At 34.9% G+C, this 24,625-nt stretch overlaps 1 protein-coding gene across 13 annotated transcripts in view; it reads right to left on the bottom strand.

Moving 5' to 3' along the window:
• The window catches only part of MLLT10 (MLLT10 histone lysine methyltransferase DOT1L cofactor), a 224,957-nt gene that overhangs the window by 42,434 nt on the left and 157,898 nt on the right, over window positions 1-24,625 (bottom strand). For 8 of the 13 annotated variants that reach the window (XM_078075209.1, XM_078075205.1, XM_078075208.1 and 5 more), the window contains 4 exons: window positions 21,986-22,555; window positions 15,434-15,478; window positions 14,559-14,591; window positions 2,613-2,660 (listed from right to left, as the gene is read on the bottom strand). In XM_078075209.1, coding sequence (XP_077931335.1) covers window positions 2,613-2,660; window positions 14,559-14,591; window positions 15,434-15,478; window positions 21,986-22,555 — 696 coding nt within the window. The remainder of the gene's footprint in view (window positions 1-2,612; window positions 2,661-14,558; window positions 14,592-15,433; window positions 15,479-21,985; window positions 22,556-24,625) is intronic. The other 5 variants (XM_078075210.1, XM_078075216.1, XM_078075211.1 and 2 more) reach the window with 5 other exon arrangements.

Below are 24,625 nucleotides of genomic sequence, written 5' to 3'. Positions count from 1 at the left end.
CATTATACAGAGAAAAAGAACATTATCAAGATGGTAATTTTTAAACATGATCTAATTGTCCATATTCTGATGTCAGGTTCACCAAGTAACTTCCCAATTATAACTTGTTTTCCCAAGATTACTTTAAGAAAGAATAAGATAAGCAACATTTGGCATTCTTGACAATAATGTTTTAATCACAAATGATTAAGTGACATTCTTCACTTCTCCCATACTGGCTTGAGTCAGTCCACCTGATTAACTCCAGGTATACTGACAAAACCAAAAGGAGACTAATACAACAATCTGTGAGAGAAGACGATAAGGATCCGAGCCAACCCACAGCTGTGAGGTGGGATTTTGAAAATAATAAACTAGATATAAAAATTCATGTCTAGGAACCTTCAAATTAATTAGAAAAAATATTTAGAAGGTACCACTTGGTGACTGATTCAGTTAGGAGTAGGCAGAGAACAGAATGAAAGACAGACACAGTCTTGATAAAGAATACAAGGAGAAAGGAGATAACTTCTCAGGAAACACTGAGCATTACAAAAGAGAGTAACTACTTCAGAAGCATAGTTTTTACATATATAGGCATCATTATTTATCACTATTATGTAATCAATAAAATGTTTTTCTCAAGTACACTCACAGGACAACCCTTTTGTAAACACACTCAAGTTATTTTTTTTTTAAGATTTTATTTATTTATTTGAGAGAGAGAGACAGCGAGAGAGAGAACACAAGCAGGGTAAGTGGAAGAGGGAGAAGCAGGTTTCCTGCCAAGCAGGGAACCTGATGCGGGGCTCGATCCCAGGACCCTGGGACCATGACCTGAGCCAAAGGCAGACGCTTAGCAATTGAGCCACCCAGGCACCCCAGCACACTCAAGTTATTAATGTACACCTGAAAGTAATCATTTCTTTTGGCGGGAAAACCTACTTCTAAAGTTTCTACTAACTTAAACATTCATTAACCCCAAATTACAGAGGTTAAACAGACTAATTTTTTTCTTTTATGCTGAATGTTTCCACAGCGATTCCCTCTGTCTTCAAGTTAAACTTTTCTACTTGTTCACCTCATCTGTCCAGTTTCCTTGGTTCATCAAATACTCATCTCTTGCATCTTAACCTATTTTTCCAGAGTCCTCCTTTCCACCTATTAAGACTTTCTATCTTAAAATAAACCTGATCCAACCTCTTTGTTTTCTCTTCCAACCTTGCTTAGCCATGACCAACCTCACAGTTTATTTTACCCCCTATATGGATTTACTTCCAAGTCTCCTTCATGCCCAAACTCTAACCTCATCTATTCATTTGCACACTAAACATCTCTACCCCAACAGCTTGTTGGCAAATGAATACCCACCTTCCCCAGCTACTGCCATTCAATTTATTGATAATTACTACCAGTTCTTCTTGGGTAATATATGTCCTACTAGTCTGATTTCCATTACCTTCACTCAAACCCTCAATACATTCGGCTAGATTGTAACAAAAATCTAATTGGTTTCTCTGTTCTATAGCTCCTTTCAATATTCTTATAAGCTACAGCCAGATGAATCTTCCTTAACAACAGGTTTTATTTTTTTCCCCCAACTCCAAGTATTTCCCAACTACCAACTATTTTCAACTCCTTTGGCTAGTAGCTAAGGCTATTATTTTTCATATATTTCATGTCAAATATCAGTATCACCATCACTTTACACACCTATGTGTCACTGCTTGTGCTATTTGTATTCCAGGGACTGCGAGTCTAGCCCTGATCCCTATCTCCAAATAGCTCCACATTAACCCTTCTTTAAGCATCAGGTAAAATGTTACATTATCTTGACAGCTCATTCCCTCAGCTAAAAGTAAGTTTCCCTGACCTTGAACTCTTTTTATACTGTAGATTAAAGAAGTTATAACTATATGTCTTGAAATTATTTATATACATATTTATCCTCCTGTTAGATTTTATGTTCCTGAAAGGATCCATTTGCAGTCAATTATTTCCCCAAAGTAAATGACCATGATTTTAGATACAGAAAGATCTTTATACTTTTCAAATGAAAAAAAGGCTAAGAAACTGTTGAGAAGGAAAAGTTCCATAGTGCAGGTACTCCTAGCTTGCAAAACTAGTTTTATTAATATGTGAAACTGAGGTTTTTAGGGGAGGGAAAGGGGTGCAGTAGATGCATACATTAACTGGTTAAGAGTGGATACAGAATACACACACTCTCAACTGATCCAGAAGTATTTGAAAAATACAGAATTAGAAATTATAAATCATAGAATATGGTCTCAGATTCTTCTTTCCCTAAGTGAGAGAGAAGGGTCACAGATGTAAAAAGTGGTCTTAAAAATCAAAGACCTAGGCATCTAGACTCTGACAGGTAAATAATTTTAGAAATCCTAAAACCCACCCTACCATATCTTAGGCAATATGACAAATCCAAACAAGTACAATAATAAGAACAGGGTAACAGTTCATCCCACCAACCATCCAGAATCATGGAGAATTCCTCTCAGTTATCATTTTTGGGACTAGAGATCCCTACTATTGCTTTATATGGGGAGGTTTCCAAGCTACATTAGGATTAATTTAACACTATTACCCTTAAAGCCATACTTGAATTTGGTACATACCTATAAATTTAAGTTCCTGCTTTGTTAGTGTAGAATTGTCATCTCTGTCTAAAGAAAAGACACACTTTAATTTTTAATTTTTAATAACCAGTTTCTAAAAACTACCATGACAGGTATAAGTTGAGAAACTTAAGACACTATAGGGGGTTAAAGTCCAAAAAAAAAGGGGGGGGTTAAAGTAAAAAAAAAAAGAAACCCACAAAACTATGGAAAATTTAAAAATCATTACCAATTTGTTTTCACTAAAATAAAAAAAGGCAGCATTCTAAATAGACTGTTAATGGCATTACCATTTAATTAAAAGTAATTCTTATAAATTCATTTCCATTTACACTAATCCCTTCAGTTTTCAGGTTCTGTCTCTCTTGCAGTTTCAATGAGACACATAAATTCATTTTGCTTTGCAGTAGTTAACATGCATACTGAAAATTACTTTTTCTCCCCAGTGGCTGATTCACCATCCAAATGTTAATATACTGCTGTGTTTATCACTTAGGAGTCTCTGAAGCCTATCTTCCAGAAACTTAAGAGTGATCCAAGAGACAAATAGCTTGGCTGATTTGAAACGGAAAAAGTCTTACTGTCTTATCTATCATATATGTCTTAAACTACTTTTTTTTTTTTAAAGATTTTATCTATTTGACAGAGAGAGACATAGCGAGAGAGGGAACACAAGCAGGGGGAGTGGGAGAGGGAAAAGCAGGCTTCCTGATGAGCAGGGATCCCGACGTGGGGCTCGATCCCAGGACCCTGGGATCATGACCCGAGCTGAAGGCAGACGCTTAACGACTGAGCCACCCAGGCGCCCCTGTCTTAAACTACTTAGCAAGGATATATAGTATTAGTCAAATTCCTTCCTGCACAGGAACAAACAGTAGCATTTGTTGCACCCTGGAATGTAACAATGTATTGTATAAACATACAGAATACCTCAACTATATCAAGTAAGAAGGAAAATCAAGTCCATTGTGATTAAAAAGAAATTAGATCTAGAATGATCTAGATCAATGGTTCTCAATCTCCACACTGTTCATAGTAACAACTTCTCCTATCAGTAATATCTCATTATGTATAGTGAATCTCAAATGACTAATAGGATGTGGTTATGCCTGAGAATTGCTCATCTCTGTTCTTAGACCCCTACCTTCTTAATGCTTCCCTGAAATGAAGAGGGGACACATGTAAAGAACAAAGATCTAGTTTCCTACAAACTATTATGACAAACCTGAGTAGGATTCCATTCTTGAGGAAGAACATTCACCCGTAAAATCAATTAGCATTCATACTTATTCTCAATCCTATAGCAGATATTTATGAATAATTGGTTGACATTACTTTGCCTCCTCCATCAAATGAGATTTGTTTAATGAGCATGGTCGTGACAAACTATAAGTACCATAATTAAAGAAAACTTAAAAGCATAGTAAATAGGGCACAGAAATCAATTAGCAATATACTGCTGGTGAATAAAGATCTAAGCTCTTTAGCTACTTTAATCTACTATTTCAAAATTGTATTAAAAATGAGAATTGCCAAGACAAACGAATGAACAAATTCTATTATTGCAGCAAAGAACCAAGTTACTACTCTGAGAGAAACAAGAACTGCCTAATGCGAAGTTTAATTCCCAAAGAAAATGAATATATTACCAAGAATATATGAAACCTCTTCCAGGACTGTGTAGCAACTGACAATGATTTATTCATTCAACATTTATGGAACATCAAGTAGATGATGAGTTAAATGCCAATGAAATAAAGATGAATAAAACCCAACTCCTACTACTCTAAATGAGTTTATAGTCTAGTAAGAAAAACAATGTAAATAAATACATTGTTAATAAATACATTGTTAAACAACCTAAAAACCATTAGAGTAAAATCACACCTGAAACAGAACAATGAAAACCAGACAAATGATATGTTAGTTTTCAAATGGACTACAAAAGCAAACTATAATGGGGGCACCTGGGTAACTCAGTAGGAAGTATCTAACTTGACTTCGGCTCAGGTCATGATCTCAGGGTCCTGAGATCAAGCCCCGCATTGGGCTCTGTGCTGGGCATGGAGCCTCCTTGAGATTCCCTCTCTCCCTCTTTCTCTGCCCCTCCCTCCACCCCCTGCCCCGCTCACGTGGGTGCTGTTTAAAAAAAATAATAATGCAAACTACAATCCCTGTAAACATACTATTTGTTTCATCATTATAAGCATTTTAAATATACCTACTAAATGAAACTAAGAAGTCACACTTACAGTTTAGCAGCATCATGAAATCTAAAATCTCTTAGTCAAGCTGGCTAGTTCCAAGGCACCACCATAAAACGAAATGGCACGAAACGCAAGGCACTCCACTTCATGGGCATCTATTTAAAGTTTACCCTTCATATATTCTTATTTTTTTTTAAGATCCCATTTATTTATTTGTGAGAGAGAGAGAGCACAAGTGGGAGGAGGGGCAGAGGGAGAGGATCAAGCAGACTCCCCACTGAGCAGAGAGCCTGATGTGGGGCTTGATCCAAGGACCCCATGATCATGACCTGAGCCGACGTCAGATGCTTAACCGACTGGGTCACCTAGGCATCCCTCCATATATTATTCTTTAAAAAATTTAAAGGAGGGGTGTCTGGGTGCCTCAGTCAAGCATCTGACTCTTGATTTCAGCTCAGGTCATGATCTCAGGGTCATGGAATCGAGCCCCATGTCAGGCTCTGTGCTCACAAGGGAGTCTGCTAGAAATTCTCTCTCTCCTTCTCCCTCTGCCCCTTCCCCTGGTTGCACATGGGCTCTCTCTCAAATAAATAAATCTTTAAGATATTTAAATGACTATTCTGTCTTTCCAAATTGCCTTAAAAGTTTCCAAAATTTACTACAAGATTTTTACATTGTATCCTTCTCCCACCTGTTCTCTTTTTCCTTTATTGAGACAATAAGCTTAGTATTACTTCTCTAACTCTTATGTTTCCTGAATTTCTCTGGTCACCTAAAATTCATCCCACTGCAGTTAATTTGTTTTGTTCTGTTTTGTTTTAGAGTGGTTTAAGTGTTTCTCTAAAACTACTTTTCTTTGTATTGATGATAATTAATTTCCTTATCAGAAAGCACCAATTTCAAAATTTTGTGTAATATTATATGCACACAAACCAGAAGAACCACCACCATTAAGTCCTAAGATCCTCTCTGAGAAATATCAAATTAGAATGTATGTTTAACACTCAACACCTATGACAATTAATACACGATATTTCCTTGGCTCTTATACCTTCATTGAATTCTTTAAACAAGTCTCAGTGAAGTAACATTTTAATTTTATGAGGTTCTATATAATAAAACATTTTCCATCACATACTAGAGAAATAAATAATGAATATAATCCAGTCTTTAAAACTTTTCAGAGCCTCAAATGTCTAATGGAAAACTTTTTGTTGTTAACAAAGGTGAGACAAATATGACTAAGATATAAATCACAGAAACAAAAAAAAATGTCTACAGAAGCAGTAGATATAGACTGAAAAAAGAGCATTAGAACACTTGTATGAGAACCCAGAAGTTTGTGGCATTTTTTGAAGAATTAATAAATCTACCAAAAGGTGTCAAAAAAAATTTTGCAGGAGCACAACTATGCTTACTTTTAAATTCTTTCAGTAGATAAAGAAAGATCATACCAGTAGACACTACCAAAGTCTAAACTATAGATTTTGCAGAGAATAGTACAGAATGAAACTACAGGTAGGTTATACTAATGCAATATAAAGTTGAAAAGAAGAGATGAGACTGGAGAGTCTAGTAAGTGGCAAATTATGAAAAACTCCACATGCCATTCTAAAAAATATTAATTTTATATCATAAATACCAGACAATTCTTAAAGGATTTAAGTAAGACAATGACACAATCTGATTTGCATTTTTAAATAAGCCACTGATTCTGGTGGCACCTAGAGAATCAACTAGATAATGAAATGAAGGTTAGAAGGTTGCTGAAAGGTTATTGCAGAAATACCCAAGTAGAGGCAGTGAAAATATAAAGGAAAAAACAAGCGATGAAGAACAGGAAAAACCTTTAAAAATAATAATGACAACCAAGAAAATGAGAAGGCAGAGTTTAGTTAAACTAAACTACCTAGCATAACTGATTTAGGTGACTAAATCCCCACAGAGATAAGGAACACAAGAAAAGAAGCAGGCTTTGAATGGGAATATAAGAGGAACAGAGATTTATTAGATTGTTGGAATTGAGCCTGGAACTCAAGAAAAAACTCCACACTGGTGAATCTAAAGGTTTATCAATTTTGTTTGTATTTTCAAAGAACCAGGTCTTAGTTTCATTGATCTTTTCTTTTGTCTTTTTAAGTCTCTAATTTGTTTTTTTCTAATCTTTGTTATTCCCCGCCTTCTACCAACTCTGGACTTCATTTGTTCTTCTTTTTCTAGTTTCTGGAGGAGTAAGTTATATTGACATTTTTCTTGTTTCTCGAGGTAGGCATTAATTGCTATGAACTTTCCTCTTAAAACTGTTTTTGCTGCATCCAATAAATTTTGGTATGGTACATTTCCATTTTTATCAAGGTATCTATTTCTCTTTTGTTTTTTTTCAATGACCCATTAATTAATTATTCAGTAGCAATGCTGTTTAATCTTGACACAATTGTGAATTTTCCAGTTTTCTTCCTGTAATTAATTTCTAGTTTCATATCACTGCGGTCTGAAAAGATGTGTGATATAATTTCAATCTTCTTAAATTTATTAAGATTTGTTTAATGGCCTAACATATGATCTTCGAAAATGTTCCATGTGCACCTGAGAAGAATGTATACATTTTTGTTTTTAAAATGGAATGTTCGGGGCGCCTGGGTGGCTCACTCGTTAAGCGTCTGCCTTTGGCTCAAGTCATGATCCCAGGGTCCTGGGATCGAGCCCCGCATCATGCTCCCTGCTCTGCGGGAAGCCTGCTTCTCCCTCTCCCTCTGCCCCTGCTTGTGTTCCCTCTCTCGCTGTGTTTCTCTCTCTGTCAAATAAATAAATAAAATCTTTAATAAAAATAAAAATAAAAGGGGCGCCTGGGTGGCTCAGGCGTTAAGCGTCTGCCTTCGGCTCAGGTCATGATCCCAGGGTCCTGGGATCGAGCCCCGCATCGGGCTCCCTGCTCCGCGGGAAGCCTGCTTCTCCCTCTCCCACTCCCCCTGCTTGTGTTCCCTCTCTCGCTGTGTCTCTCTCTCTGTCAAATAAATAAAATCTTTAAAAAAGTAAATAAATAAAAAATAAAAAAAATAAAAAAATAAAAATAAAATAAAATGGAATGTTCTATAAATTATCTGTTCAAGTCCATCCAGTCTAATGTGTTGTTTAAGGTTGATGTTTCCTTACTGAATTTGTCTCAATGACCTATCCAATGATGTAAATAAGGTGTTAAAGTCCCATATTATTACTGTATTAATATTTCCTTTATATTCTTGGTGCTCCTATATTGGGTATATAAATATTTATACTGTTATTTCTTCTTGTTAGATTAACCAGTAATACCTTCTTGTAGTAAGGCAGTTAAATAACCGTGAAGCAGATATAGTAGACAGAATAATGCCTCCCTCCTTCTCAAAGATGCTCATGCCTTAATGCCCAAAACCTGTGAATATGGGGCGCCTGGGTGGCTCAGTCGTTAAGCGTCTGCCTTCGGCTCAGGTCATGATCCCAGGGTCCTGGGATCGAGCCCCGCATCGGGCTCTCTGCTCGGCGGGAAGCCTGCTTCTCCCTCTCCCCCTCCCTCTGCTTGTGTTCCCTCTCTCGCTGTGTCTCTCTCTGTCAAATAAAATCTTTAAAAAGAAAAAAACAAACAAACAAAAACAAAACCTGTGAATGTTACCTTAAATGGCAAAAGGGACTAAACGAATGTATTTAAATTAAGAACCCTGAAACAGAGAGACTGTGCTGGATTGTCTGGGAGAGCCCAATGAAATCATCCAAGTTGCCATAAACTTTGAATCTGAGAATCAGACGGGCAGAAGCATTAAGAGAGACTCCACCCAACACTGTTGGCTTTGAAGACAGAGGATGGGGCCATGCGGGGGGGGGGGGGGGGGGGGGGGAGGCAGGCAGATTCTAGAATTTGGAAATAGTAAGGTAACAGATTCTCCCCAGCACCTTAAAAAAGGAACAAAGCCCGCCAACACCCTGATTTTAACCCAGTGAGTCCATGCCAGACTTCTAACCTGTAGACTGTAAGATAATAAATTTATACTGTTTGAAGTTTACAATAATTTGTTACAGCAACCACAGAAAATGAATATAGAAGAGTAAGATGAAATGTAAATTCTTTTTCTCTTCCTTTCCCACTGACAATACTCAATAAAGAAAAAAAAGTAAAATCTAACATTTAACACCTCATCCCCAGTAGGATGGTTATAACAAAAACAATCAAACAAAATAATAGGTGTTGGCAAAGATGTGGAAATACTGGAACCCTTGTGCACTGTTGGTGGGAATGTAAAATGGTGCGCCCACTATGAAAAACAGCATGACACTCTATTTTAAAATAGAACTACCATATGATCCAGCAATTGCATTTCCGGGTAAAACGGAGATTCAAATAGATAATATGCACATCTACATTCAAAGCAGCTTATTCACAATGATCAAAAGGTGGAAGCAACCCAAGGGTCTCTCAACAGATAAAAGAATAAATGAAACGATGGTATATATATACAATGGAATATTATTCAGCCTTAAAAAGAAAGGAAATTCTGGGGGCATCTGGGTGGCTCAGTCAGTTAAGTGTCTGCCTTCAGCTCAGGTCATGATCCCATCAGGCTCCTTGCTCACCGGGAGTGTGCGTCTCCCTCTGCCCCTCCCCCCAGCTTGTCTTCCCTCTCCCTCTCTCTCAAATAAATAAATAATCTTTAAAAAAAAAAAAAAAAGAAAGAAAGGAAATTCTGATACATGCCATAACATGGATAAACCTTAAGGACATTATGCGAAGTGAAATAAGCCATTCACAGAAAGACAAATATGGTAAGAGTCTATTCATATGAAGTATCTAAAACAGTCAAATTCATACAAACAGAAAGTAGAATGGTGGTTGCCCTGCGCAGGGGGGGGAGGGAGAAATGGGAGCTGTTGTTTAACTACAGAGTGTCAGTTTGTTTTTTGTTTTTTTTTTAAGATTTTTATTTATTTATTTGACAGAGAGAGAGACAGCGAGAGAGGGAACACAAGTGGGGGGAGCGGGAGAGGGAGAAGCAGGCTTCCTGCCGAGCAGGATGTGGGGCTCGATCCCAGGACCCTGGGATCATGACCTCAGCCAAAGGCAGACGCTTAACGACTGAGCCATTCAGTTTTATAAGATGAAAAAGTCCTGGAGACTGGTTGTACAACTGTGTGAATATATTTAACACTACTGAAATGTATGTACACTTAAAAATGGTTAAAATGGCAAATTTTATATGTATTTTACAATAATTTAAAAAGAGAAGCTAACACTTGAAAAAAAGAGAAAACATAAACATGGATTTTTTCCAACTAAATCCAAGTGATTCTCCCTCAATCCACCATAGGCAAAGTATCACTTCACCAGGTATCACTCCCATGCTTGTCTTTGCAATTAAAAATGTAAGTCCAGGGGCGCCTGGGTGGCATAGTTGGATGAGTGCCCGATTCTTGGTTTTGGCTCACGTCATATTGAGCTCCCTGTAGGGCTCCACACTCAGCAAGGAGTCTGCTTGGGATTCTCTCTCCTTCTCCCTTTCCTCCTCCTGCTCATGCTCTCTCTCATAAATAAATAAATCTTTAATTTAATTTAATTTAAATTTTAAAAAAGTCCAGAGCAATTATCAAGAAATTAAAAGCATCCAAACTGAAACAGAAGAAGTAAAACTGTCACTACTTGGAGATGATATATGATATACAGAAAACCCTAAAGACTTCACCAAAAAAACCCTGTTAGAATAAACAAATTCAGTGAAGTGGCACGATACAAAATCAATATACTAAAATCTGTTGTGTTTTTATACATTAAAAACAAACTACCAGAAAGAAAAATTAAGAAAACAATCCCAGGGGCGCCCAAGTAGCTCAGTCAGTTAAATGACCAACTCCTGATTTCGGTTCAGGTCATGATCTCAGGGTCCTGGGATCAAGCCCTGCACTGGGCTCTGCGCTCATCAGAGAGTCTGCTTGAGGATTCTCTCTCTCCCTCTGCCCCTCCCCCCACCGGCACACTCTCTCCCTCTCAAAAAAATAAATCTTTATAATTACATCAAAAATAAAATACATAGGAATAAATTTAATCAAGAAGGTGAAAGATCTGTATACTGAAAACTGTAAGGCATCAATGAAAGAAACTGAAGACACAAATAAATGGAAAGATATTCCATACTCATGGATTGGAATAACTAATATTGTTTAAATGTCCACACTACTCAAAGCACTCTACAGATTCAACACAATCCCCTATTAAAATTCCAATAGTATTTTTCACAAAAGTAGAATAACCCCAAAATCTGTATGAAGCCACAAAAGACCCTGAATAGCCAAAGCAATCTTGAGAACAAAGAACAAAGCTGGAGACTTCATACTCCCTGATTTCAAACTACATTACAAAGCCATAATAATCAATTATGTATGATGATCTATTATGTAAGTATGATGTCGGCATAAAAAGACACATAGATAAATGAAACACAATGAAGAGCCCCGAAAATATAGGGTCATGCATATAGGGTCAATTTATTTACAAGGAGCCAAGAATATACAAAGGACAGTCTCTTCAATAAATGGTGTTAGGAAAGCTGAACTACATATAAAAGAATGAAACTGGACCACTACCTTACACTGTACACAAAAATTACTCAAAATGGATTGAAGACTTGAATAATATAAGATCATAATACTCTTAGAAGAAAACATAGGCAGTAAGCTCCTTGACATCAGTCATGATATTTTGGATTTGAACAAAACAAAAACAAAACAAAACCCCAAGTAAAGGATAACAAACTAAAAAGGTACTGCATTAAAAAATAATAAAATGGTACTGCATAAAAGGAAACCATCAACAAAATAAAAAGGCAATGCACTGAATGGGAGAAAATATTTGCAAATCTGTATCTGATAAGGGGTTACTATCCAAAATATATTTCAAAAACTCATATTAACTCATGGCGCCTGGGTGGCTCAGTTGGTTAAGTGTCAGTCTTCAGCTCAGGTCATAATCTTGGGGTCCTGGAATCAAGCCCCATGTCAGGCTCCCTGCTCAGGAGGGAGTCTGCTTCTCCCTCCCTCCCCCCCAACCCCCAATCGTGCTTTCTTTGTGCTCTCTCTCAAGTAAATAAAATCTTAAAAAAAAAAAAAAAAAAAAAAAACCTCATATAACTCAAAAGCAAGAAAACCCCCAAACAATCTTAATAAAAAATAAGCAGAGGACCTGAATGGCTATTTTTCCAAAGAAGACATACAGATGGCCAACAAGTATATGAAAAGATGCTTAAGATCACTAATCATCAGGGGGCTCCTGGGTGGCTCAGTCAGTTAAGCATCTGCCTTCAGCTCAGGTCGTGATCCCAGGGTCCTGGGATCAAGCCCTGCATCGGGCTCTCCACTGAGCGGGAAGCCTGCTTCTCCCTCTGCCTGCTGCTCCCCCTTGTCTGTGCTCTCTCTCTCACTACCCCTGTCAAGTAAATCAATGAAATCTTTAAAAAAAAAAAAAAGAAAAAAAGACCACTAATCATCAGGGAAATGCAAATCAAAACCACACTGAGATATCACCTCATATCTGTTAGAATAGCTATTATCAAAAAGTCAAGAAATAGTAAGTGTTGGCCAGGATGTGGATAAAAGGGAACCTTTTGTGTAGTGTTGATGGGAATGTAAAATGGTACAGTCACTATGGAAAAGTTTGGAAGTTCCTCAAGAATTTAAAAGTTGAACTACCATATGATTCAGCAATTCCACTTCTGGACATCTATCTGAAGAAAATGAAAATACTAATTTGAGAAAATATATGCACCCCATGTGTACTGTAGCACTACTGACAATAGCCAAGGCATGGAAACAACCTAAATGGCTATCAACGGGTGAATGGTAACAAAAATATGCTATATATACATACAACAGAATATTATTCAGCTATAAAAATGAATAAAAGCTTGTCATTTGTGACAATGTGAATGGACCTACAGGGCATTATGCTAAATGAAGTAAGTCAGATGGAAAAGATAAATATCGTATGATCTCATACATGGAATCTAAAACAAAACAAAACCCCAAATATGTCCAAGCTCATGAATACAGAGAACAGATTGGTGGCTGCCTGGGGAAACGGGAGGAGGAGAGGAAGCAAAATGGGTGAAGGAGGTCAAAAGGTATAAACTTCTAGATATAAAATAAAGAAAGAAAAATATAAAAGTCCATTATTTATTTCATTTTTCTAGATTATGTGACTAAGAACACACAAGTATCTGAGTACACTACCATATGTTTTCTCTCAGATAAAATCCGTAAAACACAAAATTTTAAAGAAAATCTGTGTTCATTGTATTAATCCCATGACATTAATTTCATTCACCCATACAGAAAAACATGACAATTGTCCCATTAAAGTGACACAATCCGTACTTTGTCAGCTAATAATGGTAGAGGATTATGTGGCAATTCATTCACAATTGCTCCCCACAATATCTACTTTCCTTTTATTCCAACTATACACTTTGCTCAAACTTTCAGCATGTCTCTAAATTCTAATACTCCAAAATTAAAGAGTAAGATTTAACTATGCAAACTGAAAAAGATGTTAAAAACTCTTCTGTTTTTATTCTTGCCCACCAAAGAATGGTAACATATTTAGTTTATTTTCAAGAATGCTTCCAATCCCTTTTCCTATAGATACCTAATGTTCAAGAGCTCCATGTTATCTGGAAAATTCATTATCTGAGACTCTGCAGTTCCAGGTTACACAGGGAAGCAAGAATTATAAATAAATGTATTCATTAATAAAATGATCATCTGTAAAATGGGTTTCCCATCTTGACCACCCCCACCCTCAGAATCAACACAAGTGTCTGTCTGCTCATCATGCCATTAGTCTCTTAGAGCTAGCTGTAGATTTGTAAACATCTGACAATATAATCCAAACACATCACAAATCGACTATGTTAAACTACATTACCAAAATATGCAAGATTTCATAAAGTTAATAAAAATGTGCTTGAAACTTCTTGGGATCACATAAACTATCTTGAACAGATAAATTACGTAAGCTAATAATGGAAAACAACAAAGAAGACATTAAGCTCAATTTTTTTTGATCACTAAAGTATTAAAGAAGGTTCTTTAAAATTGAAGAACTGCTCAAACATTTCTGCAAAAATGACTTTCATTATAATTATACTGCAAAACTGAAAAAAGCTAGCATTTTTGTCCCATATCCTGATTTTAGAACCCAACTCTGCAGAAAATGCAACTCGCCGGTAAAAACCTGGTTCCAAATTAGACATCATCTAAAAGGCTATCTTCCATTTATTCAGTATATAAAATATAGGGGCAAGATAATAAAAGTATTATACACATTAATTTTTTTAAATCCCCAAAATTCACATTTCAAGCTGTGGAAGAAGCAGCTAATTCCTGACGTAGGTACCAATTACTAACTGCACTGCCAAAAGAGAGCTCAAAAGAACTAGAAAAACTATTTACAAAAATAGAAAAAAGACTTCATAAAGTTAGAACAACACTATTATCATTTTGCCTTACAAAGAAACAGTAAAAGCTAAACTGATGAACTGTACTGACCTATTATTCTCCTGCAGGCAACCTACAAAAACTTTTCACTAAGGGGCTGAACAATTGACTCACAGCAGAGCTGGGTTTCATCTTATCAATAGAACATGCAAGCTTTCAATCGGGGTTCTCTATAAAAGGCAACCTTTGCGATAAATGAACCACCAGAGAAGATTCTAATAAAACTTACCATTGTGTATTGCATTCAGCAACTCTGAGAAAGCTTTTAAGTAAGGAAAAAAGGACTTCAGGTTAAGATCATTCTCAAACACACAGAAGAAATACATAGGCATAGACTGAATCAGTATAATAAAATCTCAATAAGTCTATTATGTATCATTGTTTGAATCATTAAAACTGCAAGTTTGGCTCAGTTTTTACATGTATAAATTTCTAAATATTGTGTTTCATTTGCCAATCTATCACCTAATAAATTTAAGTAAAATGTTAATATTGTCATAATGGTGACAAATTTTCTTAGTGATAAATATATATGTAAAATTACTTTTAAAAAGACGTTTAATAGTCTCTGTAATGTCTTTCTTGGTAAAAGTATTGATATGATGCAATTCTGTATAGGTAAATCTACCTCAACAATTCTACACTCAGCAATATTTATTATAAAGAAAAACTTCATTTTATTATCCAACCTGATCATTCTAATTTCCTAGGCTTCAGTATAATAGTCTCAACATATATAGAGGTCGAAGCAAGAAAGATATCTAATGCCAACATACAAATATTGAAAAAATTATGTGAACATTAAGATTAGTGGAAACCAAATACTGAAAATATTACTTCAATAGGAACAGAAGTCACAATTCTGCAACTGAAGCACCATATTAAAAACCCAAAAATAATTAAAATTTGATCACAGTGACTCTAATATGGATCCCGAACACAGGACAAGCAGCAAGTTCTCTCTGTAGGAGAAAAAATATCTATTTTTTAAGAACCAATTGCATTTCGAAGTTGAGAGGATCAGTGGTGGCATAATATAATAGAAAAAAAACACTAAAGTAGAAGTCAAAAAGCCTGGGTTACCAACCCAGTTCGACAACTTACTAGTTGTTGGACAAGCTCCATCATGCCGATACTGCATGGAAATTTCTGTTGGGAGGGAGGAGAAAGGAAATCAGCCAAGAATTTGCCAGTGACTCAAGGATAGAAAAAGAAAAAGGCCAGAAAAACAGGGAAACATTCACCCAAAAGTCTAGCTGAGAAGGGCAAACAGAACGATGGGAACAGAAATTACAAGCCAGTACCTGGGATGTGATGGGTAGAAGGACCAAAGGTGATGGAATTCTCATAAATCTTTAAATGGGATAGTATGGGAATTTGTGTATGTGCATGTGTGTTGTGCAAAGAATGAGGAAAAGACATAAGGGCTTACAAATAAATATGCAAGACAAGTGTCTAAGAAAAAACAGATTCATACTAAGAGGGAGTATAGTTAGCAACACACTAATGTGTTTTATATAATTCATTAGATGAGAACAATTTATCAAAAACATCTGAATTCCGTGGTCAATTAAATTACTACTCAAGTACGGAAATTATTCAGTTTATACAAACTGAGCAGTAATCTACGACTATTATATAACAGTATAAAACTTGTTAAACTACGCTCCGCTTACTTTTTTGTACCTTTCATTTTTGATGACAATAATGAAGGAATAAACCATTACTCTTACTCTTTTGCTCCCCCCAAATGAGGAGAACAAGCAGAGGATGACATGAAGCAATAAAACACTGCTAAAAGCAAAAGCTGCTGAGAAAATGAAAAATAAATTTCTATATGACATTCCAAAGGAAAAAATAACTGATAAAACTGACCAAGTCTGTTACTCAAAGGACCTCGCCTGCTAATCCTGGAAACAACAGGTATTCCTTTGTGGCTAATGCTACTGGTCCAATTTTTCTTACAAGAAGAATATCTGGAATTACTCTGGATACTACTTAACCAAAAACATGACTTCTAGAACCCATGTGTACAAGAAAGTCTTTGAGGCAACCATCACTCACACATCTACCCGTATGCATATCTCAGAAGTCAACTCCAATCATGGGCCCACTCCAAATGACTTGAAATAAGAAAGACAAAGCAAGCAGAGCAAGCCAGGACTCACTTTTAATCATTTTAATGTTTGTTTAAAAAAAAAAATAATTAGATACTGTTCAAGAATCAAACCTTTACACCAGTTTAGTATAAGTCCTTTCCAGATGGCACTCAAAACTGTAACATGGTGGAAGAATCTGCCATCTTTAATGATCATTAACAAATTCAAGTGGTATTTTAAAAGGGAGTGAAGGCTACTGAAGAGATTGACATGGTACATTACAGAGAAACGGTTAACTGTTTGGAATAGTACCAAAAAATAATCAAAGGACATTCATAGTAATAGAAGGATTTTTTTCAACGGGGAAAAAACTGAAATATGGCTATTCTGCCCTTTGATCTGGGACTTTTGTAGAAAGACATCCATGGTACAGGGCCAGCAAATTTTCAAATCATCAAGGAAGAAAACAAAAATCAGAGGATTTTCCAAGGAAACAAACTGCAAGGTACATTATGGTCTTAGTCTTAGTAGCACCCAATATCTTATATGATTTTCACTTATGACTCAATATAACTAATTTTTATAAAAATCATGAACCTGAGTCATTAAGATGGGTTTAAAGTATGTTCAATAACTGTATCTACTCCTTGGTCTACAATACTGTATTAGTTACTCTTGTGAGTTTATTAGATTTATCTTTGGATCTTTATGATTCCCTTATTTGTTAACAGAATCAGTCTATTCCTAATTAAAATATCTTACCAGGGAAAGATGTCTCAATTTCATTTTATTAACCTAAGGAGATATGATGTATTTCATAACAACCAATTCACAGTCACATGGGCTCAAGTTAAACTTTCATAACCTTCATATTTCAGAAGCCAGAACAAACTTCTCTTGAAGTGATCTATTCATTAATAACTTATCTCCCTGAAATCTGTAAGACTTTATCATGAAATACTTAGGGTCAGAATCAAAGAACTACCTTCCCAGAATCTCCTTTCATAGCATTTATCACCACTAAAGAATTCCATCACGGAAACAGATTTCAAGTATCTTAACTTGGAAAGGTATGACCACATTATATTAAAGAACTAGAGACTAAGATTTTAAAAAAACAGGCAAGCCTCGAAAGGACATAGTATACCGAAAGAAAATAAGTTAATGCTAAATCATCAACTAATCATTTAATGAATACCAGATTTTTCTCAGAGAAAATAACAAGATGTTGATTTTTATGAAGAAAAAAATTTCTTCATAAACTTTCACTTTAGTAAATTATAAACTCCCATAATATGGTTGAGATAAATAGGAAAAAGGAAAAGGACAAATACAACATGTCAACTCTTCCAAATGCTGTACTAATTTTCAATGTTCCAAAAGTCCTAGTTGTTTTAAGATCTCAAAAGAATATATAGGAAGAATTCAATTAAAAGCTTAACATAATCTATACACCAAAACTTACAACCTTTAGAAGCCATTTAAAACAATTCAAGTTGTACAAGTCACTGTAACAGTAAATCACTTAAGAGGATGTACTTCAACTTATTACATTAAAAATCTTACAAACCAAACCACTGATCAGGCAAGGAATTTATAGTTTTCTGGGTTTCTCTTCTGACAGGACCTGAGATTCCTAGAATAAATACCTTGCTTTGTACATGCTACTATGAATATGTCATGATAAAATTTTGAATGCTTCTAACAATTTTAAGACAATCCCATCATAAGTACCTGATTCTACTTCTGCTGTATATCCTAGTTGTGATAAAACTGGAGAAAGTACAAAAGTAATAGTAGCTGCCCTGCCTATTTCACAAGATTGTTCTTAGGAACAAATAAGATAGTAATTAAAGAGTTCTTCAGAAACTGTTAGGTGCTCTCAAATGTAAGATATTACCATTACTGCAAGCTGATGGAAGCAATGTATTTTTTTTCCATCAGTGAAATTCTTTTAATAATAAGTTGCCAGAACTAAGTACAGGATGCTTATTCTAAGACCAATAGTCTGTTAAGTCTGATTTCTTCAGCTTGACATTCAACTTTCCATAAACCCATCCTGCCCTACTTAATCAACATTACCTCCAACTGTCCTGCAAATTAGATTTCCCTACTAGTTTTATCCCTCAAATGTAACTTTACTTTCTTTTCTGGTAATATTGTTGGACTTTTTCTGCCTACTCCAAAGTGTAATTCAAATTCCAACTTCTCCATGGTCTTTTCCAACTTAATTAACACATCCTTAACTGGTCTGTAATACTACATGAAAAGCTTCTTTACAAATAATTTCACTTGCAATCTAACTATAAACACTTGGAAGTACAAAATCACACAGGATATTACTAATCACATGATATGTTCTCAGTGATTACTAATAGTATTCATTCATTTAAAAAAAAAAGTTTAGCATTTATTATATACAAAGCACTGTGCTGGCGGTGAGGAGACAGTGATGAACATGACACACACAGCCCCTAGCCTCATGAAGCTAGGATTATATAGTGTGTGTTACAGTCTAACATCAGAGCCAACAAATGCATACAAAGGTCACCTTCCTCATTACTAAATTATTACCCTGTCATGAAAGCAACAAATCTTTTGGAAAGGGCATCATGCAAAAACAATTCTTGGTAACACAGTACATAGTATACATTTCTTCTTCCTACTTATTTATGTGGGAAGAAAGTTTCCTAGTTTTACAGCTACTAAATGATTTCTCTATCTAAAATCAGTTGAAAGAAAACTTCGCATTTTCATACTAATAGGAGATACTATTGTTCCAAGTGAAATTATTGGCCCAAATTTTCTCACTGATCCCATTGCTTAAAGTATGACTGACATTATACTAGTGTGGTTGCAAACCTTCATCAGCAAACATCCCTTGAATTTTAGAGTTGAGGGTCTCTGGAATCAAGGAAAATGCATTGTTCCACCACTTAGAGCTATGAGAATTCTGTCTCTGTTTCTTCATCTGTACAATGAGTAATAATACTCAATGCTTGTAAAGTGCCTAAGACAGGTGTAGTACATACTGCATTTCAACAGCAGTTAGCATTTCTTAACTTATGATTAAGAGGACATAATTCCTATTTAAATACCCATGGCATTTACCTAGTTTCTTCTAATAAGAATAGACTTTTTAGCACTGTTTATCAATAGGGTGTGCTCTGATCTAGTCATAAAACTTTTATTAAAATGTATAAAATTAAAGAATGTATTATCTCAAATAGTTTTAAGTAACTAATCTTAGTGCACAATTATGGCTTTAACAAAACATAAGATCTGCAGTTATTTTTAAGCACACTTTTAAGGGAAAAAAATCCTAGTAAGTCTAAATTTAAGTCATTTACTTCCATGAAATAATAATATTTACAGGAATTTCTCCCTAAATTTCTTCACCTAATGGTGAGGTAAAAGGGATACAAAATCATGCTTTTCTGCCATAGATGTAGCACATGCTGCCCTCTGAAAGTAATAATTGTGAAAAAGAACACTATTTCCCAAGGCTAAATCTCTCTAAATCCGTAATAGGTAGGAAAATCTTTTCACAGATGTAAATCAAGATTTTAATTCCATTAATTTGAGGATGTGTATTTCAAATAGCATCCAAATGCAATTTCGGAAATTCAGTATTTTTCAGACTATGCTTCTATGTATAGGAAATCAGTGAGAAACTCTTCACAAAAGCAAATTCAGGTTTAATTTTCTCAGTAAGTTATTCATCTGATTACTGTGTATCTTGCTAAAAATGAGTATGAACTCAATTTTTTCTGAGTAAATTTGTCTAAATTTATTTTTTTGTGACCAGGGGCTAGGGCTAGTTGCTAAGCCCTTCTGGCCTAAAAGAAAATAAATGAATATATATAAAATGTATATCCAAGCGTGCAATATACTTAAGTTTTTTCAATGGATTTATTTCTCATTACAATTTGTATTATTCCCCCTCGAAAACAGTGGTTGTCAACCAAGAGCGATTTTGCACCCTCCGCCCAACATTTTTTGTCACTACTGGGGGGTGAAGGGGAATTTTGGGTGCTACTAGCATCTTAGTGGGTAGAGGCTGGGAATCTTGATAAATGTCCTACAATGCACAGGACAGGATTGCACAACAACTAACTATCCCAACCAACATGTCAATAGTGCCAAGACTAAGAAATCATGGTCTAGTCTAAACCCATCCTTAACGCTTCTAATAAAAAAATCCTGTCACAGTTTCCACTCATGTCTCAAAAACAAACAACTTGTCCAACAGGTCCAAGGTAGCACTGAAGCTAGCTAGGAAAAACAAAGAAATCCCCAGCTGTGATCTTGGGCAGCTTATTTTACCTAACCAGGTCTCAGTTTTATCAGCTGTAAAAAGGGGGAATAAATAGCCCTTACTTCATAAAACTGCGTGGGGATTAAACAAGATAATAAATATAAAGCATTAATAGACCCTGGCACAAATAATAGCAATAGTTAATAATTTTCACATCTGACCTTTACATATGCTCTTTTCTCCCTTAGAATGATATTTGTTTACTTACTGAAATTAATGTCTGCACAACTATAAAAAACAATCCAAAAGTCTGTATTTATAAAATACACATGAACATTCATTTAAATTGTGTTTATTATATTTCTACACCATTTCCTACCTACCCTCTCCACCAACTAATAGAACTGATAAAATCCGTAAGTTTATTTTAGCCAAAATCTCATCATTTCTACAATCAGAAATCTAAAATCAAAACAGGTGAGGTTTACAACACTAATTTAAAACCATTTACCTCAAATTCAAGATCAATTTAAAAGATAAATGTTGACATTTAGCTAATATCTAAACTGTTAACTTTTTGTCTAAAAACATGCAACTTCAAATTTTTAAGACTTGACAATATTCATAATATATAGGTTAAAGAAGCATCCCTATGATGTGAATAACAACATATATAAATTCATTCCTACTATAATAAAGATAATGGTAAAAATCTGTTAAACACACTTGAAAACAAAATGAATATAAATCATTTCAGATTATCTTCTGAAATAAAATGACTGTTAAAGTTCAAATATTTAAATCATTTTACCACTGAAAAATATTCCAGATGGATAATTCAAGTAGAATTTGTGCGAGGAAGTGTTGAGAAAATGGAAGACTAATTAAACTTTAGAAAATGAAAGTTCAAAAACAAGCACCAATCAAAAACATAGTGCGAAAGTATGCAAAACTCTCACACCTTAATTGTGATTTCTGAGTTGGGTTTAAAATACTGTGCAGGCAAAGCAAAAACAAAAATGGGAAATTACTCCAGGTATTTTGTAAGAAATGAGTGACCAATAAACAATTTAGCCTATAGTTAGTTAAGTAAACTATCAGATTGGTGCCAAACATCCTGTCCAAACACCAAATCGTCTTCCTAAGATCTTAACACATTTTTTTCATTAAGACAAGTAAATATCACTTAGCAACTCAATGTATTAACAAAACAATAGTTTAAAATGAATTTCCCTTTTGGGGTAAAGGAAGGGTGGTGGTGGTGGGAATAAGTAAGAAAAACAATGGGCAAATCCCTACCTGAACCAACTGGAGATGAGCCAACACTAAGACTTTGTAAACTTCCATTCCTGAGCAATGTAGGAGATTTCTGAAGACTAGAGCTTGTTACACTTCCTGCAGCTGATGCTACAGATGATGTTGGCGAAGCAGAAGAAACTGAGAGATGAGAAACATTCTCTTGATTTTTGTTTCCTTTAGGTCTACCAGGCCCATGCTTACTTTGTTTATTTCCTTTTCTTTTCTTTTCCTTTACAGTTTCTTCTTCTATGCCAGAAGTTTGAGCCCGCTTATATCCTGCTGTTGGAAGGCTGGAATTACCCAAATCTCCAGGTGAATTTTCAAAGCTTTTAGGCTGTGAAATAACAGCTGAGGTCGAAGGGAGACCCATTATGGAACTAAAACTATTTACCCCCCCTTCCTGGCTTCCAGACTCTCCTTTATGTACATCTTTGGTTGATGATGACTGTTGGGAGTGAGTATAACTGTCATTACGCAGATCTGAGTCTGTAAAGCTCAAGAAATCCTGGGGAGACTGTACTGAACTTCCCGAAGATGATTTTACACTGCCTGGAGTTCCTGAAAAACTGCCTGTAGTAAAATAAAAAAAAAAGGGGGGGGGGTAGGAAAAGAAAAAAATTGGATGCAAAAGTTCCCAAGAGCAGTAGAAATGATACAATCATCAAAAAGAGATGAAGAAAAAAAACTAACTATAAAACTTAGGACATCACTATGTAACAGAATTTTAAAAAGGTTATTATTGAAATCAAGTTGATCTATAAAATTATCTTTTAAAAAATATTTGTCATTTAATAGCTATTAAACTGAATATTAACTCAAGTTGCAAGCTATTAGTTCTACAATGACCAAGATGTAAGATGTGCTTTATTTAACCTACCTTTTACTATGGCAACATTCCTCAACGTTCCCCCAAATACCTGTGTATGCTTGAGGAAGGACTGAAGAACAGCAAAGTCTCAAAGAGTTTGACAAGACTACTACTGTATTCTAGAACTTCCTCTTTTTCAATTACTGAAGATTTGATTTAAATGTTCCCAAGACACACCCAGAACCAAAAGTTGTTGCTTAGGTTTTAAGTTCTGAGTTTTAACTTCAAGATAATGTTAGTGAATATTATTATTCAGTTAAATCTACCCCACCAAAACATGGATTTAATAATAATGATTACATGGAACCTAGTCTATATACCTAACCTTCTCCCAGTCCACTACCCATGGAGCTGCATAAAGAAACTAGCCACTAACATTCTTCTATTGCTTTTATGAAAGTAAAATCACAGGAGAGGCATACTTATGAATCTGGCTCACAACTGCTTGTCTCCTCACTCTTTCAAGAACTTTAGTAGCCCACTATGTCATTATGAGATTAAAAGGTTCTTATCTACTTGGTAGAAAAATAATATGGCTGGGATGAAACAATAGTTTGGTCCACCATCCTAATTCACCAAACCGTCTCTTCATGCTCACCACATTAAGTGACAAGTGTTTAGACTCAGTTGTGACCACACATCTACTATGTTTCATAAAACTTAAATTATATCATATTTTAACTAATGTATTTAAAAACAAAAGCTCAAAATAAAGTGTTTCATTGGAATGGAAGGGAAATTTCAAGCTAAGGGTTAAATTTTATTGCAGAGCACATTCAAAAGTAATCACACATAAATCCACCTAAATATTTACAACAGTATTTTTTCCTCACACACAAGAGAGAATTTAACTAAAGTCTCAAGGTTTTGAATTTTAAATTTTAAGCTTTTCTGAAATGGCTTATTAAGCAAGAACATTAGTAAGTCTAAAATTTAACTCTTTGAAGAGAATATCCATTTTATTCATTTACAAAATTATTTGTACCTATGTGAGCATTTTCAAGTTATGTCTATATAGAGAAACATACATATTAGGAAGCCATTTACATTACATCAATCATTTAAGGATAACTGTAATTTGCCACTTAATTAGCAACTATAAAGAAGTTCTTTATTATCCATTCTGATCTGTCACCATCTGTCTTTTTTCCACACATTTTTGTTTTTACAGCTGGTGTTAAAAGCTCACTACAGGGTAGCAAATACTTTCAAACATTTAGTATATGCAATACTTTAACATATATTTTCTAAAATTCACATACCACCTGCAATGAAAAAAATAAAACCAAGCATCTTAAACACCCTACCTTTAAATATCAACTTTTAAAACTTTTATAGAATATTACCTCAGATATGAAAACATAATACATTCTATACCATGTCTCAACAGAGCCAGGAAAAGACAATTCAACATTGTAAATGTTAAGAAAACGAGGGATTTCTTTTCTAAATGGATTAGTACTTCAAAGATTAAAAACTGAAAAATGCAATTTTAACAGTGGAAAATAAGGTCTTAATTACATCAAAAAGATGACTAAATTCTTCTAATATCACATTCAAAATGTAAATAAAGTTACATTAAAAATAATTAAGGTTTTACGATTTATTTTCCACAGTGGCATAAAAATAACAACAAATATAAATTTATTAAAATAAAACAACAAATTTGGCATTGTATTTCTTTTCTACTTGTCTAATTCTTTGTAATATAAAGCAAAAAAAAAGTCTAGGACGTAAAAATCTTGAAGCACAAAATAACTTAGTTTAAAATA

This window comes from Halichoerus grypus, chromosome 6 (assembly GCF_964656455.1).
Source record: "Halichoerus grypus chromosome 6, mHalGry1.hap1.1, whole genome shotgun sequence".
Classification (NCBI taxonomy): Eukaryota; Metazoa; Chordata; class Mammalia; order Carnivora; family Phocidae; genus Halichoerus; species Halichoerus grypus.
Note: the sequence above shows the minus strand (reverse complement) of the source record. Positions and strands in the feature narration are given on the sequence as shown.